This window comes from Siniperca chuatsi, linkage group LG17, assembly GCF_020085105.1.
Source record: "Siniperca chuatsi isolate FFG_IHB_CAS linkage group LG17, ASM2008510v1, whole genome shotgun sequence".
In the NCBI taxonomy this organism is placed as follows: domain Eukaryota; kingdom Metazoa; phylum Chordata; class Actinopteri; order Centrarchiformes; family Sinipercidae; genus Siniperca; species Siniperca chuatsi.
Genome location: NC_058058.1, coordinates 11571937 through 11594366, shown reverse-complemented (window position 1 = coordinate 11594366; position 22430 = coordinate 11571937). Strand labels below are relative to the sequence as shown.

The following is a 22430-nucleotide window of genomic DNA, read 5'->3' as shown; positions in this document are numbered from 1 at the left end:
AGTTAAAGGTGGGGTATGCGATTCTAATCCAATACAGGTCTTTTTGTCAAATTCAGCAAATATCTCCTCACGGTCCGCTAGCTGTCCGTTCTGCGTGCACAGAAAAAAAAACTCCGGTGTTTGTACACAGCCCTGGCTCTTTAAATGGGAAACAAACAAAGTGGCTCGGACCGAGCCGCACAACACTATTCCAGCCATGATTTGTGTGTCAGGTAACGTTAATTGACTTGCCCACGGACATTAAGCTTATTTTCTAGTTTGCCAAGATATGCTGTTGTTGTGATGTTAGCTATAGTAGCAGGACAGTTGTGAGTCTCGCTGTCTGGAGCTGGTTTGCTGGCTCTGGGAAACCGTCTCGTCCTCTCTGGCTGTTAGCTTTGCAGCAACAACTGTAGGGACAGTTTGCTAAACCACAATGTAGCTAACGTTAGTTACATTACTTGCTGTGTCGTTGTTCGCTCTATATCATGGTATTTGTCATGGTATTGGATTTATCCAGAATCACATACCCCACCTTTAATTAAAATAGATGGATTACCAATTGGGCAAAGTGGGCAACTGCCCAGGGCCCCAAAGCTAAAGGCTTATCCTAATTTTATTGGAAATTTGTTTGAAAATATGCACCACTAAAGCACAATATTAACTGACATGATAAGGGCTTTAAGGTGGGCCCCTCATTATTGACCTTGAGGCCCTGTCTTGAAGAGGGTCTTTGTGTCAAATTTTATTGTAATACCTTCATTTTTTCAGTTTTGTGAGTATATGTCGCATATTGATAAATGAATGTGTTTCATCAAATTACCACACAGCATATTTATATCCTGGTAGTATTTCAGGAGGGGAAAAAATATTTTTACCCTGAATTTCTATCTCAGTCAAACAACTGTACTGCACATTTCCAAATATATAACGAATGTATTGCTTGCTTTCCTAAAATTAGTGCTGTTATTTGTTTCATGAGAAATATACCTTCAGTATGAGGTTTTGGTCAACAGGGGCGCTAACTGCAGCTTCATCAGGTACTGGGGGGGCGCGTCTGCAAAGTGGGAAGCGGGTTTCAATTTCAAACCCAAACAGTCCGAGGGATGAGCTAGTGGATTGTGGGATAACGTTAAAACCAAATAGTTGCGGCGTTTAGCCGTAGAATTTGTAACGTTATTGAAATCTAAAAAACAGTGTCGTTATCACCGGACGTGGTTACAGTCCACAGAATCCGTGAAAAAAAGTCACCGCCGCGTCTTCGCTCCAATTTTCCGCGCCTGGTTAATTTGGATGTCAAACCGACGCTTGGCTTGTTTGTTGCAGGTGTCAACCAATCCGGATACTGCAACTTACCACATTAAAACTAACGCTACTACTGTGTTTAATTACACATCTGACATAGCAAGCCATTTCTGCAAGAAACATGCCGAGGTCCAACAGGCAAAGAGAATACAAACCTGGAGATCTTGTATTTGCTAAAATGAAGGGGTATCCACACTGGCCTGCGAGGGTAAGCACTTGACGTTAAATATCTTGTTTCCAGCTTTAGGTTTGGTATTAATCTCAGTCTGTTTGACTGCTTGCTCCTATCACTTGTTTAGTTACCTGCGAGGCCTAACAGTAGTTAGCGTTAGCTACCATGAGTTAGCCTAGCTTGGTCGTGTTAGCTAACATCGCCCAGCATCCACACACAGCCAGCCAACTGTAACGTCAGACAGTTGCAAATTTCTTTCGGGTGATTCATCGAGTAGACAGACACCACAGTACCATGCTCGGCTAACTAAATACGAATGTTGCTAGCTGCTCTTTGCCTCCAACGCCGCCTTTCATGTGCCGCTTTCGTTTCCCAAGGGGCCTGCTAGGCTAATGTTAACTTAAAGCTTTTTGCAACCGTTAAAAATAGCAGTTGGGTAACAGAACGTTGGCTACAAATTAACGGTCATGTCACACACAACGTTAACGTCTGTCCAGGAGCACACGTTATCTTAACGTTGGGCTATCTGAGAACACAGACACGAAGCCACGTTGTAACTTAGCGAAGTTAATGTTACGCGCTAAAGAAGTTTTAAGTTGTTTTCCATTATTAACTGTTGCATTAACGTTACAGACTGGCTACACATGGCTGATTGTGTAGCCATATGCTTTGTAAACATGCCTGCCTGTACACACTTGTTGCGACATGTAACAGTGTTTCTGCTCGTATCGTTTAATTACTTCCATTACGTTTAAATTTAGTCCAGGCAAATAAAAACAGTGGTGTAAGACCATAACGTAATGTCTACCGGGTCCATAAACACACAGTAGCCTAACATTGCCGTCAGTGTTTCCTAATCATTCAGCATGAGAGAAAATGTGAACTTCAAACAAGGTTACGTTTCCCTCTAAAACGCAGCCTCCCTCAGAGCTTTATAAACATTGTTATGCATATACAAAATAAGAGAAAATGGGGATCAAAACAGTTTGGCACTTTACACTGCACCAGAGCCAAAATTGAAACGGAAAAATGTGGAAACAAAACAAGTAACTCCTAACCACAACTGGCCTGCATAGTTGAAAGGGAAACACTGGATTGCAGTTTCAGTCATGTTTTTCTGTTTTTGATGTAGCAACCATTCATACAGTTGAATGATAGAACTTATTGCCTCCACCCATACAAAAACTCTCTTTAGGTTTATTAAGAGTGCCTCTATATAACAACTAATGAATGTGTACTTTCACCCAAGATAGTCAAGTTAGTGTCAGTACTGGTTTGTGCCTCTTCCCTCCTTTTTCTCAATCTTATCAGCCATGTCCCTTGTCAGCAGGCTACAGGCCCCCACCTATCCTGACACAGTGGCCCTATCTGGGAATGCCAAAAGGCAGGTCTGGCAGAGGCAAACGGATGCCATGCTTGGCCGTAATAATAGTGCTTTCCTGTGCCTCAGTGTCTTGCCGTGCTCTTTTTAAAACACAAATAAATACTGGCAGAGTGGTGGAGCCAAACAGTGCCCTGCAAGGATGTAAAACGTGGAGTAACTCCTCTTCTAAATGGGCTCATTAGGAGTTCACAAAATATTTTAGTTTTTTTTTTGGGGGGACACGACGACTGTTGATATATCCTTTATTTAACCAGGTTAAGTCTCACTGAGATATTAAAATCTCTTTTTCAAGAGTGATCTGGCCTTGATCTTACAATACAAGCAATCTGACGATGTTACCTTGAGAAGTTTTTAATAATGAACTCTTGTTAAGTCCAGTGTGGACTTTAAAACTGGCTTGCATAGCTACTGATGTTAAATATGGTGAGTTGTCTCTAAGAAAATACTCACAATAAACCTTTAAGCATTAAAAATCATATCTTCCTGCTCTGAATGTTGTTTTAGTTTTTTTTTGTTTGTTTTTTTACTTTTTAACTCTTTAATAACAACATTCAGAATACAAGTGACCTCAGTTAATTTGATCTTGTGCTCCCTGTGTTTGTCACTTCATATCAGAATTGGTCGCCTAATTTTAACTTCCTGTTGTACTTAACCATCACTTTAATTTCTGAAGAGTTGCATGGATTTTGGCCTTCATCAGCATCCTTTCCTAAGAAGCTGTGTTCTTAATTCACAGATTGATGAGTTACCTGAAGGAGCCGTGAAGTCGCCCTCAAACAAGTACCAGGTGTTCTTTTTCGGAACGCATGAGACGTGAGTAATGTGGGATAATCTTATTACTAAATAATGGCACAAGCCTGGAACAATTGGGAAATATCAGTTACTGATGTGAGCTGTAAGGGAAAAGGCTTTCATAGCTACCGACAATTGTTTTTATCTGTATTAATTTAGGTTAATCACGTAATTTAATGTAGTACATATAAAGGTCCAGACCAAGACATCTTAACAGCTACTAGCCAGATTGTCATAAATTTTCATTTTCATTCATGACCCCCAGATTATTTGTAACAGTTTTGATTTACCTGACCTTTCCTGAACACTGTTGTCTAAAATTTTTCTTTGAGCCACACATTTGTGCAAGATGAGTTACATTTCCATTTCCAGAACTCCCTTTATATTTGCAGTGAATATTCATTGTCCCAAGATGATGCGTAATAATGTGTTGGGTGACCCTTTCACTTCATGTCAAATCAGTTATCAGCTATTTTTTATTTTATCTGTTATCAAGCCAAAATTTCAGTTAGCATGTAAGAAATATCAAAGTCTAATGCAAACTTTGCACTTACGTATTCCCACTGTAGATAAGGCTCTAACGATAGCAAAACTGTCAGTATGTTGTTTGTCCTGTCCATAGACTATATAAAGATGGACGACGAGTCTCCACTTCCTCCCACTGTGCAAAAATGAAGCCAAAATATCCCAGATATGGGAGCTGCTATCTTGCGCTGGTGACATAATTTGGAGCCAGAGTCTGCGCAGTAGTGATCAGGGTTGGACCCGCGATATTGAGATCTCGCCCGTACACCCGGCCGACTCAATCGAGAGCCGGTCTCAGCTGTCAATCATGACGTGAAACCCCGTTTTTTTATAGCATCCATCCATCCATTTTCTACCGCTTGGTCCCGTTAGGGGTCGCGGGTGACTGGAGCCTATCCCAGTGACTTTGGGCCTTAGGCAGGGTACACCCTGGACAGTGGCCAACTCGTCGCAGGGCTAACACAGACACAGACACAGGGCTAACACAGACACAGACAAGGACAGACAACCATTCACTCTCACATTCATTCAATACGGGCAATTTTAGAGTTATCAATTAACCTACACATGCATGTCTTTGGACGGTGGGAGGAAGCCGGAGAACCCGGAGAGAACCCACGGTAACACGGGGAGGACATGCAGACCCAGAGAGATTGTGTGATGTTGGTCTGGTCCGGGAATCGATCCCACGAACCCACGATCTCCTTATTGGGAGGCAGGAGCTTTAGCCGCTCTGCCACCGTGCACCCCTTTTTTTTTATAGCATCAAATAACTAATTTAAACCAAACTTAGCAGAAAAATGAACACCTGAACATACATCAGTGTGATAAGAACTACCTAAAATGACAGAAACCATCTTTGGGAAAACTTTATTTGACGTGTACTTTGTGTTTTTTAGTTTGGCTCATGTCCCATCTGCAAACATGGAGGGGGCGGGGTTTATGACGTATACTGCAGCGAGCCACCAGGGGGCGATCGAGCTGTTTTGTCTTCATTTTTGGGGAGCTGTCATATCGTCCATCTTTATATACAGTCAGTGGTCCTGTCCAATGTATATAATTACAATAATTATCTAGAACAATAATTATCTTTATCTGCTTGATAAATAGTGAGTTGTCACTGATATCTGTTGATCAAGTAATAAGCATTTCATCACTAGATGTGTTGTCATTTATCAAAATGTCAAAATAGACATGCTACCTATGTGGTATAACACCATTTCAGCTAGTAACAAATTTTAATTGATATGATGGAGTCATAACTTAGAGATATTAACATAATTCAATGATCTTTCTAATGTTTGACCCCCACAGGGCATTCCTGGGGCCCAAGGATTTGTTCCCGTACGATGAACATAAGGAAAAGTTTGGAAAAGCAAACAAGAGGAAAGGCTTTGCTGAGGGACTCTGGGAGATCGAGAACAACCCCACTGTCACGCACGAAGGCTACGAGGTGTGTGTATATCTAAGATAGTGGCCAGGTGTATGCTGTGTTGTCAGTTTGTTTTATTCCCAGGGGACGTATATGAAATAGGGTGCATTAAGACATAAAAGGAATGAAGTTAAGCCAGAAATGGCAGCTACAGAAAACCTGTCTCTTGTTTTCAATTCAGCTTCTGTTGCTGAATTGCTTTGCCACGGGCAACACAACTAATCACGTGATATTTTAGACCAATCATGCCATTGTGGAAAAACTTGAAGCCATTCTTCATACAGAAGTCCTCTTGCCTGTATGAACCTGGTGAAATTATTTTCTGCACCAAATACAAGACTCTCTTTACCCTTTTCTAGTTTTCAACCTGATAGTCTTTGTTTCTAAGAAACGATTGTTTTGCAGTGCAAATGTTAAATCCTTACAAGAGAATGGCTCTTGTGAGCATTTACCATTTGTACTGCAAATTAATTGGATATTATGCAAAATGCTGGAAGAATACAAGAAAACTACCCTATTTTTACTAATTCAAGACAAAATTTAGACTTTGGAGTGTGCTCTGTGTGGGTCTAACTCCAAACATTATTTTATTGTATTTCTCTGATATTTGCATTTCTGCCTTCAGTCATCGAAGAAGGACAACGCGTCAGAAGGAGCAGGGGATACAGGTAGTTCGGAGAAAGCAGATGCAGAGGGCAGCAGTGATGAGGATGAAGGGGCCCTGGTCATCGACGAGAAGAACGAGAGGGGAGGAACTAAACGAAAAGCAGAGGAGTCCACAGAGGTGAGATTTACTCGTCAAGTCTGTCAAAAAAAAAAAAAAGGAGCGAGAGAGAGAGCTTCATAGTTAGTTTATGGTTGCGCAATCTGACACTTGTCAAACCTTTTTGTAAGGCATCTCCCAAGCGGCCGAAGGATACAGAGGCGGAAGGTGACTCTAAAGTAGACGGCAACAAGTCGAACACAGAGGCCAAGCTCAATGATGTGTCTGGACCCAAGGCAACTGCTCCCTCTTCACAGAGCGAGTCAAAACCAGAGGCCCAGGAAAACGCTCCAGCAGGAGGCCAGCTAACGGCAGATAAGGTGAGACATACTCATTATTAGTGGTTTTTTTTGTTTTGTTTTGTTTTTTATCCGGGAAACCTCAAATTATGAGGACTTAACCTGGGCTTAAAGGACCATTCTGGTGTTTTAGTATTGATACTTAAGCACCATGCAGAAAATATATTAACAAAATTGTATGTATATGTTGCATGTCAGACACTGTAATAATTCCTCTATTGCACTCCCTGCAGCCTGTGACAGACAGTGCTTAACATCAACTCAGAAGAAAACCAAGAACCTTTGACGCTTTTCTCTGGAATTCAAGCATCAACATGATTACCTGCAGGATGCCAGATTTCAGCTGTTTAATTAATAGGATAATTTTAAAAACCTAAGTGTTTGTATTGAGAGACAAACAAGTCCTTATTTGCCATTTTTGGGATATCATATATCCCAGAAACAAAAAGTTTGCTAATCTGATTTCAAACAATTGAAATGAGCACTTTAAGGCTCGTTTATAAATGGGATTTTGGTGTGTATATATTTTTTATTTCTAAGTGCAATTACATAATTACAAAGACTGAATGCTAGGCGTCAAAATCATTTTTCAGTTTAGAGGGAATAAACACTGAATATATATAGTAAATAAAAAAGGAGAACATTTAGACCACACAAAAAAGGAATAAAAACTCCCATTCGATGGTTTTAAAACGTAGATATTGTACAGAAATAAGAACAAATTTTCACCCATGCTCTCGGCTTTAGTTCATAAATTAAAATATTTTACTTCCATTTGTTTCACCTAGCTTCTCAGCCTTATCTCAAATCATATATTCAGTCATTGGATACATGATGAGTTGCACTTTCGTAATTTTTTTTCCTGCCCCATTAATCATTATCTAGTTCGCTGTATGACGTTTTCATGCAACACAGGTTTTGCTGCTTTGGTGTAGTGTGTGCTTCATTGCAGGTGACCAAATTATGTGATTCATTTCACCAGACTGAATATTTAAAGCCCATTTAAGAATAACTGTTTTAGGATCAAAACAGTTACTTTGTAAGCCCCTCTGTAACTTTTTTTTTTTTTGCTGATTGTGCATTATTGAAAGCAGAAAGACATTCCTGAATGTTGTGTCAGAGCTCGGTCTTGACATTTTTCAAGTCAAGGTGGAGCTGTGGCGTTTGTTGGGGGTAAAAGTTATTTGTCACCACTTTTTCTGCATAAATTATCTGGCAAACTTTCAAATCCCTAAACTCTTAATTTCATGTTATTATAATTTCTTATTTAGCTCACATGATTGCTGCCATTGCTTGATACAAGATGTAATTGTGATGAGCATTTAATTGCATTCAGTAATTGGTTGTACCAAATATGTTTCTTTTTCAGGTCTGAAATGTATTGCTGACATTGTTAATGCCAACATATATGATCCACACCAATTGAGAAATGAAATCTACAGAGTGAACCATCTGTAAAACGTTGGTTTCTGACTTTTTGGTTTCCAACTCTCTTAACTGGAATACGAGTCTGTGTTACTTCAATGGTCTTATTATTTTGACTGTGAAACAAAGTTGTGATGTTTTAAAGATATGTTTTATTTCAACATTTGTTTAGACAACATGTTCAAAATGTGGTGTTGGTATTTTCCACTATAGGTAATTTTTAAGGTTAAAGTTTTTACGAATTCTAGACCTGTCACCACAGTACTTGGATGTCATCGTAATCGTTTCAGTGTTCTATCCTGTATTTGGCAACATGAGCCCACAGTTAATCAAATGATGAACCTAAGGGAAATCTCAGCTGTTAAAAGTGAAAACAACTGCGACTGCTGTCTTATATACTCACCTACACCTCATCACTGATTTCACACAAAAATGGTCACCCACTCAAATCTGGAGTTAATTCCACAGGTATAATTTGGCATTAAAGTTGGTTTAGCTTTCTCTGTTACTTTCGGAAGCTGTCATTCATCTTAATCTGCTGCTTAGTTTACTGTTGTAGTTGCCAGTCCATTTAATAAACATGTTGATTACAAAAAAGAGTTGGTTTGTCATGTTTATATTCAGTAAACCCTACTTGTTTACTGTAGATTATCCACTTCCTCGGTCTGGAAAGCACCTAAAACAATCCAGTTTTAGTCATTGTGTTCTTTTTAACCAACACAATTGCATTTGCTTTTTTTTTTTTTTAATCCTCGAGTCATTTTGTACCTCATAAACCAGATATTGTGTAGAACATCTTGCTCACAAATGAAGTTTCAAGCAATGGAAAGTCTGTTACTTTTCAAACCAACCAGACCTAATTAATCATTTCACATCTCATTTTTCACTCTTACAAATGTATGAAACTAACGATGGCACCTTTTTTTTTGTGTGTGTGTGTGCGCACTTGTCACAAATAATTTGATCCCAAGAGAGCCTCGCGGCACAGTTTGGGGCTTTAGGCTGTGATAGCTGAACTAGTTTTGGTGTTATATAACATGTCCTGACAGCTTTGAATTTGTCATGGGGTGTGGTTGAGTATAAGTTCTTTAAATACGTTGTTTGGGTGGAGACATGTTCTAAATCCATGTTCATTTGTCCCTTAATAATATCCTAAAACCTTTTCAAAGTATTGATTGGTAAATGTTATCTGGTACATGTGGTTCATAAGATTAATGATTTGCTTACATGTATGATTGCAGGTTTTCAGCAACTGTTGCCTCTTGTGGTATATGGGTTCTATAAATGTCTCTCAGCCTTGTCATAGTGACACTACAGTATGGCTTATAATAACTCACTGTATCTGCCTCCATGGATGGAAATAAGGGCCTATTTCACCAGTCAACCAATGAACTGTAGTGCCAAACACATTGAGTTTTGTAAACAGTTTCACTCAACACTTTATCCAAACAGGATGTCACAGTTAAACTGCAAATATGCATGAAAATCTTTTTTTGTTCAGAATATATTTCTATTTTATTTGTGATAAAAAAAACAGTAAAGGAACAAGAAAACTAGGTAATGAAAGAAAAAAACTATTATAACATGTAATTGTGTAGATACTTTTTGTTTTTATGTAATTAAGCTATAGCAAAATAGTACAGTCTTTAAAGAAAATAGTAACTATGGGTATTCTTTTAAAGAAAAACATTTGTAAATAATTTTACCCCACATCAAAATTATGACATTTGCTATAAAATGAATCTTTGTGTTTTTACATGCAAAATATACTGACATAGTTTCTGTAAATATATATATATATATATATATATATATATATATATATATATATATATATATATATATATATATATATATATATATATAGATAGATATATATAGATATATATATATATAGATATATATATTTCATTATATCACTTGTAGGTTTATTGATATAAAATACAGTCAGCTATAGTAATGCTGGAAAGAATATAACATTAAACCACAGCTTACACTTCTGAAACACACACATTGCAACATATTGACAGGATTCAAAAGAAAAGAAATTTCATGTCTTTTTCCTTTTGTTCTGGTGAGATAATTAGAAACAATGTTGCAATACTGCTCCCCTGGGGGATATTATTAAATTAAGGAGAAATGTTACGCTTGTAAACACATGCTTCCTTGATTCAGTGCTGATATGAAGTGGTTGTATTCTGAGGACTACATGTGATTTAGTGTTTTGTACCTTGTATGTAAGGACAGCGTTTTGTTTTTAAAGGTAAGAATTTAGCAAGGCAGTTTGGCTCTTTGCATTCAGAGTTCAGACTAAGCCGAAACAAGTGTAAGATACTGCATATCTTCAATTAACCTGAATTCCTCTTTGAGTGCTCTTACTTTGTCTGTGCAACTCATTTCAAATATGCCTATTGTTTAATTTTGACTCAGTGTTATGTAGACTAGTTTGTGGTTTGAATATACTGATGTACACAGATAAAGTACAGTGAAGGTCATCTTGCTGTCAGTGGCCTGCATCCTGCTCACAAATCAATCTGTCATCTGCTGTCCACCAACTGATGCATTATTTGGCCACTGCGCATGCGTGCAGCCAGGTGTCACCCTCCTGTCCACTAGGGGGCGCTGCCTGCTGACGCTAGTGTCGGTGTGTCAGTGCTGCTACATGTGACATTGACATCAACAGAGGGTAGGATCTTTCTGCATGTTATGTTACTGACTCGTTTTTTGTTATAAAAGCAGTCCTATTTAATATTTTAGTGTGTTTGACTAGATAGTGGCGTATGTTTAGCCGTTGTAACACAACGTTAATGATAGCTTCTCCGCAAGCTAACGTTAGCATAGCTTGTGTTGAGACAGAGTAGTGTTGAAAGGGAGACAGTGAGCACCTTTAAGCTAATTTGCTAGCCTTGATTAATTTTGTCCCTGCAGCACAATGAGGCTGACCGCTCTCCTGTCCATGGCAGCCAGGGTTGTTGTACCCAAAGATCTCCGCTACGGCACCAACAGACCGTGGACGCCGGCTGCTAAGAGACTGAATCCTCCGGGGAAGAAGAGGAGAAAGGTGTTTGTGGAGCCATTAGCGCCAGAGGACTGGTCTGTGCTCAGAGGGGACACGGTGAGTAACGACATAGGAAGTCCCAAGTCTTTATATGCAAACTGCAAGTCTTTCAGGTCTCTGAATATTCACTGCATATATAAATATTCAATGTGTGTGTATATGCCAGTCCTGTTCTGAGGTTCCACCAGGTCAAAACTTAAAGGGACAATTCACCCCAAAATCAAAAATGCATATTTTTTCCTCTTACCTGTAGTGCTATTTATTCATATAGATTGTTTTGGTGTGAGTTGCCAAGTTTTAGAGATATTGGCCGTAGTGATGTCGGCCTTTTTTGAATAATAATGGGACTAGATGGCACTCGGGCACATTTGAAAAACTCAACAGCAATGTCTCTTTCCAAAAATCATGACCCGGTTACTCAAGATAATCCACAGACCTTGGTGAGCAGTTTCATGTAAACAAGGTAAACAACAACAAGGTAAATTAAAGTTACCACTACCTCTACCACTTGGACCAGCCACAACATTAAAGTACAGTTTATTTAACTCTCTATAAGGAACTATTTTTTAGAAGACTGAGCACAATAAGTTAATTTCCAAGTTCACACTCATTAACTTGTAGACATTAGTAAAGTTTTAAATGCGGAGCCAACTTTAATGGAATATTTTAAATGAGGAATTACAATTTTTACATAAGATTTGACAGTTTTTCTGCCATTGGTAATACAGAGAATGGTAGCATTATTGTAACTACAGTGATTTGGTGTAGCCACAACTATGCTAAAGAGTTTCCCCTCGGGGATCAATAAAGTATTTCTGATTCTGATTCTTATATCATAAATAGTAATATATATCTGCCATAAATAATGCATGAAGATTACTCCAAGACGATCTGGTGGATGGTGCTGTAAAACTAACACCTTTGGCCAAACCTGGGTTGACAAAAATTGTATTTTTTAAAAACAAAATGTGTTTGTACAATTTTAGTTATGTATCTGTTTTTCTCAGGTTGAGATTCTCGCAGGGAAGGACAAAGGAAAGCAAGGAAAAGTGATCCAAGTCTTCAGACACAGAAACTGGGTTATCCTGGAGGGACTAAACACAGTAAGGAAGTGATGTTTCTCTCAGAGAAAACTGGATTGACATGTTAGATTTTCTTTATAGGACATTTAGTTATATATCTCCTATACTTACTAATTCTATCATTATTTAATCAACTCACTGTCTAACGAGAAGATTGGTGGTGCATTACATCAGTACATTACACCTGTTCGCTCTACACAGAGTGCTGACACTTCAACATACACTTAAACAAACTCTGGACACACAGAGAAGACATTGCCAGTCTTCTCATTTCAAGTTAACAGTGACGCTTTCATGGTCATTAATTTTGTACCAGTGTAAAACACCATGTATTTATCTTTTAGCTCCACCAGATGGAGCCATTGTCTGGGGTCAGGGTGCAGCTGACAAAGTGCGCCATAAAAAGCCATTTGGCCACCTCTTTGGTCTTTAAAGTTGAAGAATTGTGAACAGTTGTTTTCTGTCTTAGCATCACAGGTATGTTGGAAAAACGGGGGATTACCGTGGAACCTATATTGCCAGTGAGGCTCCCATTTTGCTCCGTGATGTCGCCCTCGTTGACCCTTCAGACAGGTACAGTAAACTGCAAGATTAAAATTGTGACTATGCACGTGCATACTCACCTCAGGATCTTAACAATAGCAGTCAAAATGAGTTGTAATCCTTTTTACTAGATGGTCTTGCATTATTGTTATTTAGAGCCCTAAGTAGCTTGTGCGGAAGTTAGAGCTCTAATTCCTGGTGTTATTCTGAAAAAAAAATGTAGTTACAAAAAAAAAAAAACATTTGCAGAAAAAAATTACAAGGAAGAATCTTACCTTGAAACAGTCTGTTTGGGAGACTATAAAACCTTTTAGCCAAGTTGTCAGAAAATAATCTGTGTACACACATTTTAACACATTTTATTGTTAATATTTGTAGGGTTTTGTATGCTATCACTGTGTATCTGTAATGGTTGTGTGCTGTAGTTCATGCATATTTTTCCTTTGCACTACCATTATTATATTTATCATGTAAATGATCTTTGGTTTCATAACAGACTAATTATGACATGCTGATATTGATCTTCTAGGAAGCCCACTGAGGTAGAGTGGAAATTCACAGAGCAGGGTGAGAGAGTCCGAGTGGCTCTCAGGACGGGTCGAATCATCCCGAAACCTGTTGTGGAGCGACGAGATGGCATCGTGCCACAGCAGTGGAAAGGTGAGTGCGTTGGTGTGTGTTTTGATTGGAGGGTGATTCTTTTCAGTAACTAGTTTATTCCATGTGTGGCTAAGAGTCAGCACATAAAGCTGGCTGCCATTAATTTTTCCACCCTGTGCAGACTTGAATTCTAAAAATAGGTTTCTGAATGATGCATTTTGATTGTTTTACAGTGGAAGAAACACATTGCTTTCTAAACTAGAAGACACATGGGAAGTGCAAACCTTTACCAATGCTGAACAACCTTCCAACTTAATTGTGCTCCCTGAAGTCCAGGGTATGCTTGAAACAAGCTAGTTTGTATGACGTGTCGTCCGACCACATCCGAAGGCAAAGGTGTTTATAAGTTTTTTCACATGCCACACTCATAGAGAGGGGCAAGACGTGATGAATTGTTCAAATAGGGAAAATGGTGCACACTTTTGGACAGTTTCTCTTCAAAGGTATTCGTGGTGTCTTAATTGTACAAACAAAAAGTGACTGAAATAGTTGTTTGAAGAATGAAAACAAAGCTTGAGGGAGAAGTTAAAATCCTTTGCAAACTTGAATTCGAAAAATAGGTTTCAGAGTGATTCAGTTTGATTGTTTTACAGTGGAAGAAACGTTTCTAATGCTGAACAGCCCTCCAACTTGCTTATGCACCCTAAGACATCATTCCTGTTTTATGTTAAATCATTTCCCTTTTGTTGACAGTTAAGATATTTCCCTATGATTCGGAGACTGTCTGACAAATCACATTACATAACCATTGTTAAATTGTCTAATGGTTAAAAAAAACCGTCTCAGAACAGGTGCCTGTTCAAATGTATGCGTTTTTATGCTTATGCTATTCAAGTTGTATATATTTCTGTATGTGCTTAGCTTTTATTTCTGCCCTCACAGATGGTCCCAAAGACACCAGTCCAGAAGACACGCTAGAAAAGACCTATGTACCATCTCTGAAAACCCTGGAGGAGGAAGTCATGGAGAAACTGGGCATCCAGGAGAACAAGAGGAACCGAAGGTCCTACTGGTACTGACCAGGGAAACACTGGGTCAGAGACAGATCAGAGACACTCGTGCCTCATTGTGCTATCGGGTTTTCAAAGGGACTCTGAAGACACCATATTTTGATGGCTGAATGACGAATCAAAAAAAGACAATGTGAGGATGACATGAGTAAGGCTTATGGACTGTAAAATACTGGTGAAACACACATATTATTAAGGAAATAATCGCATTGTAAACATGTAAGGCAGAGAAACAACAGATGTGCAAAGAAAGCTGATCTGCAACTTAAATGTTTCCTGAATGGGTTCAGGTTTAGTTATTCTCTTGTTTCTTTGTAATTTTGTGAATAAATGTCACAAGTAAACAAATACAATGGCTTGTTTTTGCTGTATACTGGAGGGTAACTTCATATTACAGTAGAGGAACTTGATATTCTCAAATGACAATACTTTTAAACCACATGGTATGATATAAAACTGCAAGGCTTTTAGTTTAAAAATATCCTTTGGCCTTGAATAGTTCACAAGCAGGAGAGCCACACAGGTATTTTCATTTACTAAACTTAAACTTTAAAGCTGCTATTATAAATATTTTTATATCTGCAATGAGTCAGAAGATTATGTACAATGTGAAAGGGGTCCCTTGTAGTGACAACAGTATTATTACCTGACTGCCATTCACTTCAGCTCAGTGGAGCGTTTTAGCCTCTTTCAGCTCATTGTTTTGTTATTGTTATTTGTTATTATTGCACTTAAAAACATCAGGTGGCCACAAACACGACTCCAAATGAATAATTGTTCCCAAGTGTCTGCTGGATATGTAAACAGGCAACTGTTTGCTAACTGGTTTCCATATATCTTTCAAGGTGATATTATGTCAACTTTGTGTTTGCAGCTTGTTGCGCTGCTCACAAGTTGGCAAAAAAAAAAATCAATTAATGCAGGTTTAGGTTTCCAAAACTTAAAGGTTTGGTTTTGATATATACTCACCATATAGTAGCTTGGGAAGAGAAAATCACATTTTGCAAATATTTCCCACACCAGGCAAACACTTATTAAAATATTCACTGAGCAGGAATCAAACATTATTAAGTAGATAAGAAGCTTATAAAAGCAGCATTTTAGCAAAGATGACCATATTGAGTATGCTGGTAGTAGGGCCAACATTATGAGAACAGCAGTGACTAGTTCACAGAAAACAGTAGCTTCTGTCCCAGAGAGACAAATAACTTGAGACATGCTTGGAAAAGTATCATTCTTGGTACTGACAGGGTTAATAATGGTAATCGTTGCAGCCTGTTTGGATAATTCATAAGGCTGAAAATAGTCATATTATTTTACAGAAGCCCAGACATGCTGCTCTCCAAAACTTAAAGCCTTTAGACAAATGAGTCTCTCTTTCCAATGTGTCTGGGAAACAGTGTTGAGAAGGAAATGGCTTGGGAGGAGACTACACAGACTGGATAGTTTCAACAAAGTTCTCACTCACCTCATTTGACTTTTTATACACTGGCACAGCATGTTATTCCTGTGATGTGTGCCTGTTTTTGCATTAGGTTTCAAATATGACCTCACCTATGAATTTATGATCAAGTACGTTTTTCTGTATGATATAAAGTAACTAAGAAAAATATTCATCCTGTCAAAGTTCACAGCAAACTTGCTGTCTATTTAGTAAGTTGAGGAGCTAATAGAACTTTTTTGCCGTAGACATTTTGACTTGTTTTAGCAGGAAAAGAAAAGGTGTAAACATTAACAATGGCTGAATTCCATTTAGATGTGCAAGTTTAGGGTCCTGGTATTGTGCATGCTGGCTCACATGCAATGGCTTACTAATATACCTAAATGGAAGCTATTGTTGTTAGTAACAGCTGGGCTTTTACTGCTAAAACAAGTCAAAATGTCCGCTGTGAAAAAGGTCTATGTTAAGGGACATTTTTATAGCAGCTGTTAGAGCATTATTTATTAATTTAATCCACTTTCTCCAGCTGGTCGACACATTCAAACTGGCAACCTCTGAAATTTTCCTTACTTGTCCTCTAAACTACAGTAAAAGTGCTAAATTCAGGGTTTGTGGATCTCAAAACACATTCACACAAACCAACATGATCCTCTGGTACCTGATGTGAACAGCAAAGGTGTTCAGTTAGGAGGACACCAAGGTTAAAATATGTTTTATTAGTTTATAAGTTATTTACTGTAATGTCTATAGTGCAAATACCAATATGTTGACAAAAACTAGTGCTTTATTAGTCACAAAATTGCGTGGCTGATTGGGTTAATGTGAGCATAGATAATCTGGAAACAGCTCTGAAACAACATTTAGACCATCACGTAGGGAGATGAGATGTACTGAAAATATAAGTGAACAGTTAAATGAATGAAGAACAGGTCAAATAATCTGATATATTTTACAGGCTTTTTCCTGTTTTTTTTTGTTTTGGTGATTGGTCAAACATGTCTTAGACACACGGGGTTACACTGGGTGATTTGGACTCATGACCTCAGTATTTCTAAAATCCTGGCTATAGCCTTGATTAAATTGTGTTTTTCACTTGCTGCCACAGCAACACTCAATTAAAAAAAACAACTTAAAATAGCCCTTTGTAGCTATAAATATCCTGTTTTATCTGTATCTATAAAATGGAAGCCCAGTCTTCTTTAAGCTCACCCTGAGCTGTGCATTTATCTGTGATATATGAGGGAGGCGGCTTATGAAGCGAATGAAATCTCTTTTTCCTGGCTGGTTAACCACAAGTATGGATTTACCAAAAGACTATGTTTACTTGTTGCCAGATCTCCAGCTGTAGAAGCAACTAACTTTGTTGCCAGACAGTGACACAAAAAACGATGTGTCACAGATAATATAATTACGTCAAAATTTCACAGTGGCTCTCTATACCCTAATTTCTGGTCAGTGCAGTAGAGCATCATGCAGAAAGCATGGCAAGTCGTTGGTTTGGCCGGTGAGTGGATGAGTGCAGCAGCTTTCCCAGACTCGTCCCTCCTGAACCAGTTTGCCTCTGCCACTTTGCATCCAAGAGGGAATAAAAGCAGCCAGTCAGCGGAAACAGGGTTTTGAGGTTTTGCTTTTATGGGAGGAAAAATGATTCAAAAGCTGGTCATCTTTCTGTCATTGTCCATAGTGTTGTATGGATTTCAGTCTGGGATTACAGCAAGGTGAAGTGTAATGTTGGTGAAGCAGAACCTTTGTATTGCTTCATTTGTCTTTATTTTTTCCATTTAAACACACAAAGCACAGATTTATGGCCGTCTTATAACTTGTGCAGGGTCGAATGAGTTTTAAGAATGCCCATCTTGTAATTTCTACTTCTGTGGTAAGTTGACAGCAATTCTGGTAGCCCAGTTAAGTGAAACCAGTGAACATGACTCACGCAGAATTAAGAATACATAAAAATAAACTGCAGACTCTGTATTTCAGCTGAGTCACATTTGCTTCTCAGCCACGTGAACTAATGAATCCCACCTGGTAGTGCTGACTCCACGTGTCAGAGTCGAGTTCACCAACAAAAGTGCTTGTTAATCTAAAAAATCAGATTATAGTGTATAGCATCCTTTAAAAGTCGCTTAATTTGTATTAAATAAGTGCTTGTAGTCACTTGGTACTATCTCTTTCTTCACATGGTGGGCTGGATGCAAGTTTGCTGTGCAGATTTTGTTTATAAAGAAATATAGATTTCAGAAACTCACCTCTGCTTCTTAAGTGACATAATCTCCTTTACAGTAACAGAAGGATTTGTGATCGCTCGAACATCTACAGAACATCTGAAGACACTTTAAAACTAAATTTGAGTGTTGCTCTTGACTCACTAAGCTCAGCTACAACATAATGATAGTGTCTAATTATAGGCTGGTTGTTTAAAGGCTGCTGGAAAATGTAACGTTAGCTTGTATGCAGGTCTGAGGCATGGCTTGCATGCATGTTTAACTGTGTTTGGTCTAATTCAGTCGATCTCAGTGGATTCTTGTATATGACCTCAATATATTACGGTTAGGAGCTGAAAAGGACTGTAATTCCCTCGTCCAGACTTGATTTATGGGTTTTATGTTCAGTTAAATTAATTCACTTAATTTGCAGACCTATAGTTCACAAAAAAAGCTAAAATACTCTTTGTATAGCATATAGTCTAAGGTATCTTAGGTATTGTATAAGACATTTCAGAAATGTCATTTAGACTATATTGCTAAAAATTACGGCAGAGGTATCTGTGGTAAACAGAAACTTGTCAACATGTCATACTGGAAATGATCCTGCAGTCAAAATGTTAAGAGATCAAGTGCAGTAAAATACCTTTAAATTAGTATTCATTAGAAGAATGACAATGAAAATATTTTTTGCAAATGGGTTCTCGTGTATTTACTTGGACAACATGAATATGAATAAACGTGTTCTTTTTAGAGCCCAACCAAATCCTTTGTCACTTCATAACCACGTCATAAATCCTCAGTTTTCAGTAACGTCTCCACTGGCATCAAACCTTTTTTACACCACTGGGATGACTATGATGGAGATACTGGGCAAACCCAACCTCTGCCTCTCACCACTATTTCCGTCTCATGGAAAGCCCATTCTGTTACTAACATTATTATTATCAACCATTTTGGAAAGGAAGCTTCTATGACATCAGTGGTGGAAAAAGTAATTATATACTGTACCTAATTAAAAGTATCCATACAACAATATTAAAATACTCCATTGAAAATAAAAGCCATCCATTGCTTACTTAAGTAAAAGTACTGAAGTATATCATAAATAAAATGTATCTAAGTAGCAATAGTAAAAGTGTGTAGTAGTATTATGTAAAATGACTTAATCTTGTAGCTGGTCTAGGTGGATCTAATTTTAATTATGTTATACGCTGTAGGAAAGTTTCATTTGTACCAGTGCATCATATTTTATAAAGGAATCATATGTTTTGTGTGTAAAATCTTAACCTGCAAAGTAACCCTTTTTGCTTTAATGTAATCTGTTAATAAAATAGTGTCTATCCTAGTATCCTGGTGTGCGCTGGAATATTTATTTTTTGGTTTACTGCAAAAGTAACTATTAACTAAAGCTGTCAAATAAATTCAGTGGAATAGAAATGTAGTGAAGTAGAAGTGTAAATTAACATAAAATGGAAGTACTTGTGTACCACAAGTACCTCAAAACTGTACTGAAGTACAGGTCTTGAGTAAATGTACTTAGTTACTTTCCATCACTGTATAAAACACACGCTAAATACTTCAAATCAGCATTATCCACTTTATATTAAGGATTTGACCTGTATATGGACCATATCAAACTAAAAAGCTATTTTTTATTAGTTTTTCTGTGATAAATAAAGTAGAGTATTTTCTTGAGAAAAACATCTCATCACAAGGTCCATTCAGTAGCTGTATTATGGAGCTTTCAATCATATCACATGATCTACATCAGCAGATGGGGTTTGCCCAGTTGTCATGAAATTTCAGATGTTCAGACTTCTCTTCCATGTTGGCCCAAAGTCAGACTATGAACTGAAGCAGCGGCCAGTGTGGCCACAAGAGGTAATTACAGGATAACGGCACATTGAATTTCCTTTCTTTAATGTTCCCGAGTCAGTTGCTTTAAGGACATCATAGGTGACCTGACTGAGCTAAAATGTTGTGTAAGTAGAGAGGAGCCACAAAGACAGCGAGCTGACACAGACATGTCATTTACACAGAATTATCCATCTAAAGTTTGATATCATTAGCCACCATAGCTACTGGTCATACCAGCCCAAGTAAGGTTGTAACAACAAAACCCCTGAGTGTGTTGAACTGAGCAAGATTGTGTTTTATAGAAAGCTGAAGTCATGATGTCCCGTCCGAGCTAGCCTCTGTTCCATTAGCTTCTTTTTCTCAGTGCAATCTCTCATTCAGCATTTCTTTCATCAGTCTGAAAACATGAAATGACAATGACAAATTGGCATCCACTACAGCAGTTGCTATTAGAAATTGAAACCTTCATGACTTGAAAAACTATAGCTCCCATGAAAATGTACAAGTAACACGGGTACTTCATCATAACTTGGTTTCTTCCGTAAAATTCACCAACGCTCTCTTCTAAAATCTTCCCCACCCCAATTTTTTGGTTGTAATCTCTGCTGTTTAAAAACTGATACAGCGTTCATCCCTCTCTGCCCTGCTCTTATTACAAACATGTCTGAACTAATCGCGGACCCTCGACTTGTCCATGGACTCGCCTCATCTGTCGAGCCGTGACGTTTAACCCGTGAAGGTCTGAGGCTGATGGGAAATGGTGTTTATTAAACACTGGATTTTTAGTTATTAGCGTTGTTTCAAGTGTCAATGGGATTTTGAATTAGGTTTTCTTACTTCTGGAAAAAAAAAACAGAAGTTCCGGTTTCACCTTGGCTCTATGTTGCTGATAATTTCAACTTTTCATTTGTAAAAGGAAGATTTCAAAAGTTATTTAGTCTCACTTTGAAAACTGAAGTTCAAGGTTCATTCTTGAACTTGAACACCGCAGTTGAGAAAACAATCTCACCACAAAGTAGCTGTTCTGGAGCTTTCCATCGTATCACAAGCTCTTCATCAGCAAGATATTCTCTTGTTTGCTCGACTCTACAGTTAGGGCAAAGGTCAGATGTCAGGAGCAGCTGTGGAACGTTTCTGTTTTAAGGATGGCTTTCCTTTTCATTATACCACCCTGCTGCTGAAGACAGATGACTCAGAGAGGATGACCTCTTACAGTGAGCATAACTGCTGACTGGACTTGAATCAGTCTGGGTCACTGTGACAGTCAGTCAAAGCAGGAACATTAAGTTGAACCGAATCACACTTCTGATCTTTGTCTGTTCTCTGAGCTTTGACATTTCCGTCCCAGACAGTCCTGCTGGTATCTGGGTGTCAGATTCCTCAGGTGTGAAGGACCAACCGCTGCTGCCGAGTCACAGGACGACCACTACAAAGCACCATTCACTCTGTCTGCAGAGGGCACACGTACACTGTTACCTTGACCTTATTCATCATCTTCTGTTTGTGTCTGTTACATATAGTATAAACAGGTGGCAAGATACAGAAGTCAGCCAAGAAGAATATATACTGCATGTAACTCCTAATGCGCACAAGTTCAGCTCGGCCATAAATCTCATACATTACTGACTGAGATGACTGAGCAAAGCGGGCACCTGCTCCAGAGTCCCAGCTGAACAAAATGTTAGTCAGATTGTTGAACAGCGTCTGAACTCATTTCCTGCAGCAGTTTGCCAGGTGTGCAGAGGTGAGACAGTAGGCAGGATATGAATTTCTCTCACAAGCTCTTTTTTTCATTCTTCAAACTACTTCTGTCACTTTCTGTTTGTACAAACAGAGTGCAGCACCATGAATGCCCTCCAGGAGAGACTATCTGAAAGTGTGCATTATTTCCCCCATATGAACCATAATCGTGTCTCGCCCCTCTCCGTGCCACCATCCTGCCTTCAGCTTTGGCCATTTTGAACAAGTATACATGGTGCACATTATTAAGTTGTGTTCACTTTGTTTACTTGATGATGAGAGGATGCATAATGCACAGAGAAAAAAATTGGGTGGGCAGAGGGGTGGAGGTGGGGACAAAGGGGACCACAGCTTATTTTTGCTCAGGACCCCCATGGACAGGACCACAAATGCATGCTTTATTGCTCATCAACAGCATTTATATATAAACCTTTTGAGCTTGTTAGTTCATTCACAAATAGTCAAAACTAGTAATCTAATAAAAGTAGCTTAAAATAGAATCAGTAAATATATATCTTTGTGACTTTTGTGGGGGGAATGTTTTTTTTTTTCCTGTCATGGCTTTTTCTGGATTAGCTGCAGTTAATGACAAAACTGGAACATTCAATGAGTTAATTGGTCTCAAATCAAATGCTGGTATCAAACACACCCTTCAGATTGAACTTGGAAACGACTGAGCAGCAGCTGCTGTGGTCTGTCACACAGGGACTGCTCCTCTGCAGGATGCTGCAAACTGCTCATTACTCCAGTGGTGAT

General features: G+C 38.5%; 2 protein-coding genes across 3 annotated transcripts; both read left to right on the top strand.

Moving 5' to 3' along the window:
• Window positions 1-1007: 1007 nt before the first annotated feature.
• On the top strand, window positions 1008-8673 carry LOC122864913 (hepatoma-derived growth factor-like). 2 transcript variants are annotated; one of them, XM_044172685.1, is made up of 6 exons: window positions 1008-1492; window positions 3577-3653; window positions 5472-5610; window positions 6215-6373; window positions 6484-6672; window positions 8021-8673. In XM_044172685.1, the coding sequence occupies exons 1-6, from the start codon at window positions 1406-1408 to the stop codon at window positions 8024-8026; spliced, it is 657 nt and encodes a 218-aa protein (XP_044028620.1). In that variant the 5' UTR covers window positions 1008-1405; the 3' UTR covers window positions 8027-8673. The 2 variants fall into 2 exon arrangements, with proteins under 2 accessions (XP_044028620.1, XP_044028619.1); XM_044172684.1 differs by having other exon boundaries at window positions 1010-1492; window positions 6885-8673.
• Window positions 8674-10604: 1931 nt separating this feature from the next.
• mrpl24 (mitochondrial ribosomal protein L24) lies at window positions 10605-14777 on the top strand. Its single transcript, XM_044172682.1, has 6 exons — window positions 10605-10762; window positions 11005-11191; window positions 12142-12237; window positions 12686-12789; window positions 13289-13419; window positions 14302-14777. The coding sequence occupies exons 2-6, from the start codon at window positions 11009-11011 to the stop codon at window positions 14436-14438; spliced, it is 651 nt and encodes a 216-aa protein (XP_044028617.1). The 5' UTR covers window positions 10605-10762; window positions 11005-11008; the 3' UTR covers window positions 14439-14777.
• The last annotated feature ends 7653 nt before the right edge of the window (window positions 14778-22430 follow it).

Excerpts from the sequence above, each read along its gene's own strand:
- LOC122864913 (XM_044172684.1), top strand. The coding sequence starts at position 1,406 with ATGCCGAGGTCCAACAGGCAAAGAGAATACAAACCTGGAGATCTTGTA. Across the intron at positions 1,493-3,576 it reads ATCCACACTGGCCTGCGAGG|ATTGATGAGTTACCTGAAGG; the intron begins GTAAGCACTTGA and ends CTTAATTCACAG. Across the intron at positions 6,374-6,483 it reads AAGCAGAGGAGTCCACAGAG|GCATCTCCCAAGCGGCCGAA; the intron begins GTGAGATTTACT and ends CCTTTTTGTAAG.
- mrpl24 (XM_044172682.1), top strand. The coding sequence starts at position 11,009 with ATGAGGCTGACCGCTCTCCTGTCCATGGCAGCCAGGGTTGTTGTACCC. Across the intron at positions 11,192-12,141 it reads CTGTGCTCAGAGGGGACACG|GTTGAGATTCTCGCAGGGAA; the intron begins GTGAGTAACGAC and ends TGTTTTTCTCAG. Across the intron at positions 12,238-12,685 it reads TCCTGGAGGGACTAAACACA|CATCACAGGTATGTTGGAAA; the intron begins GTAAGGAAGTGA and ends TTTCTGTCTTAG.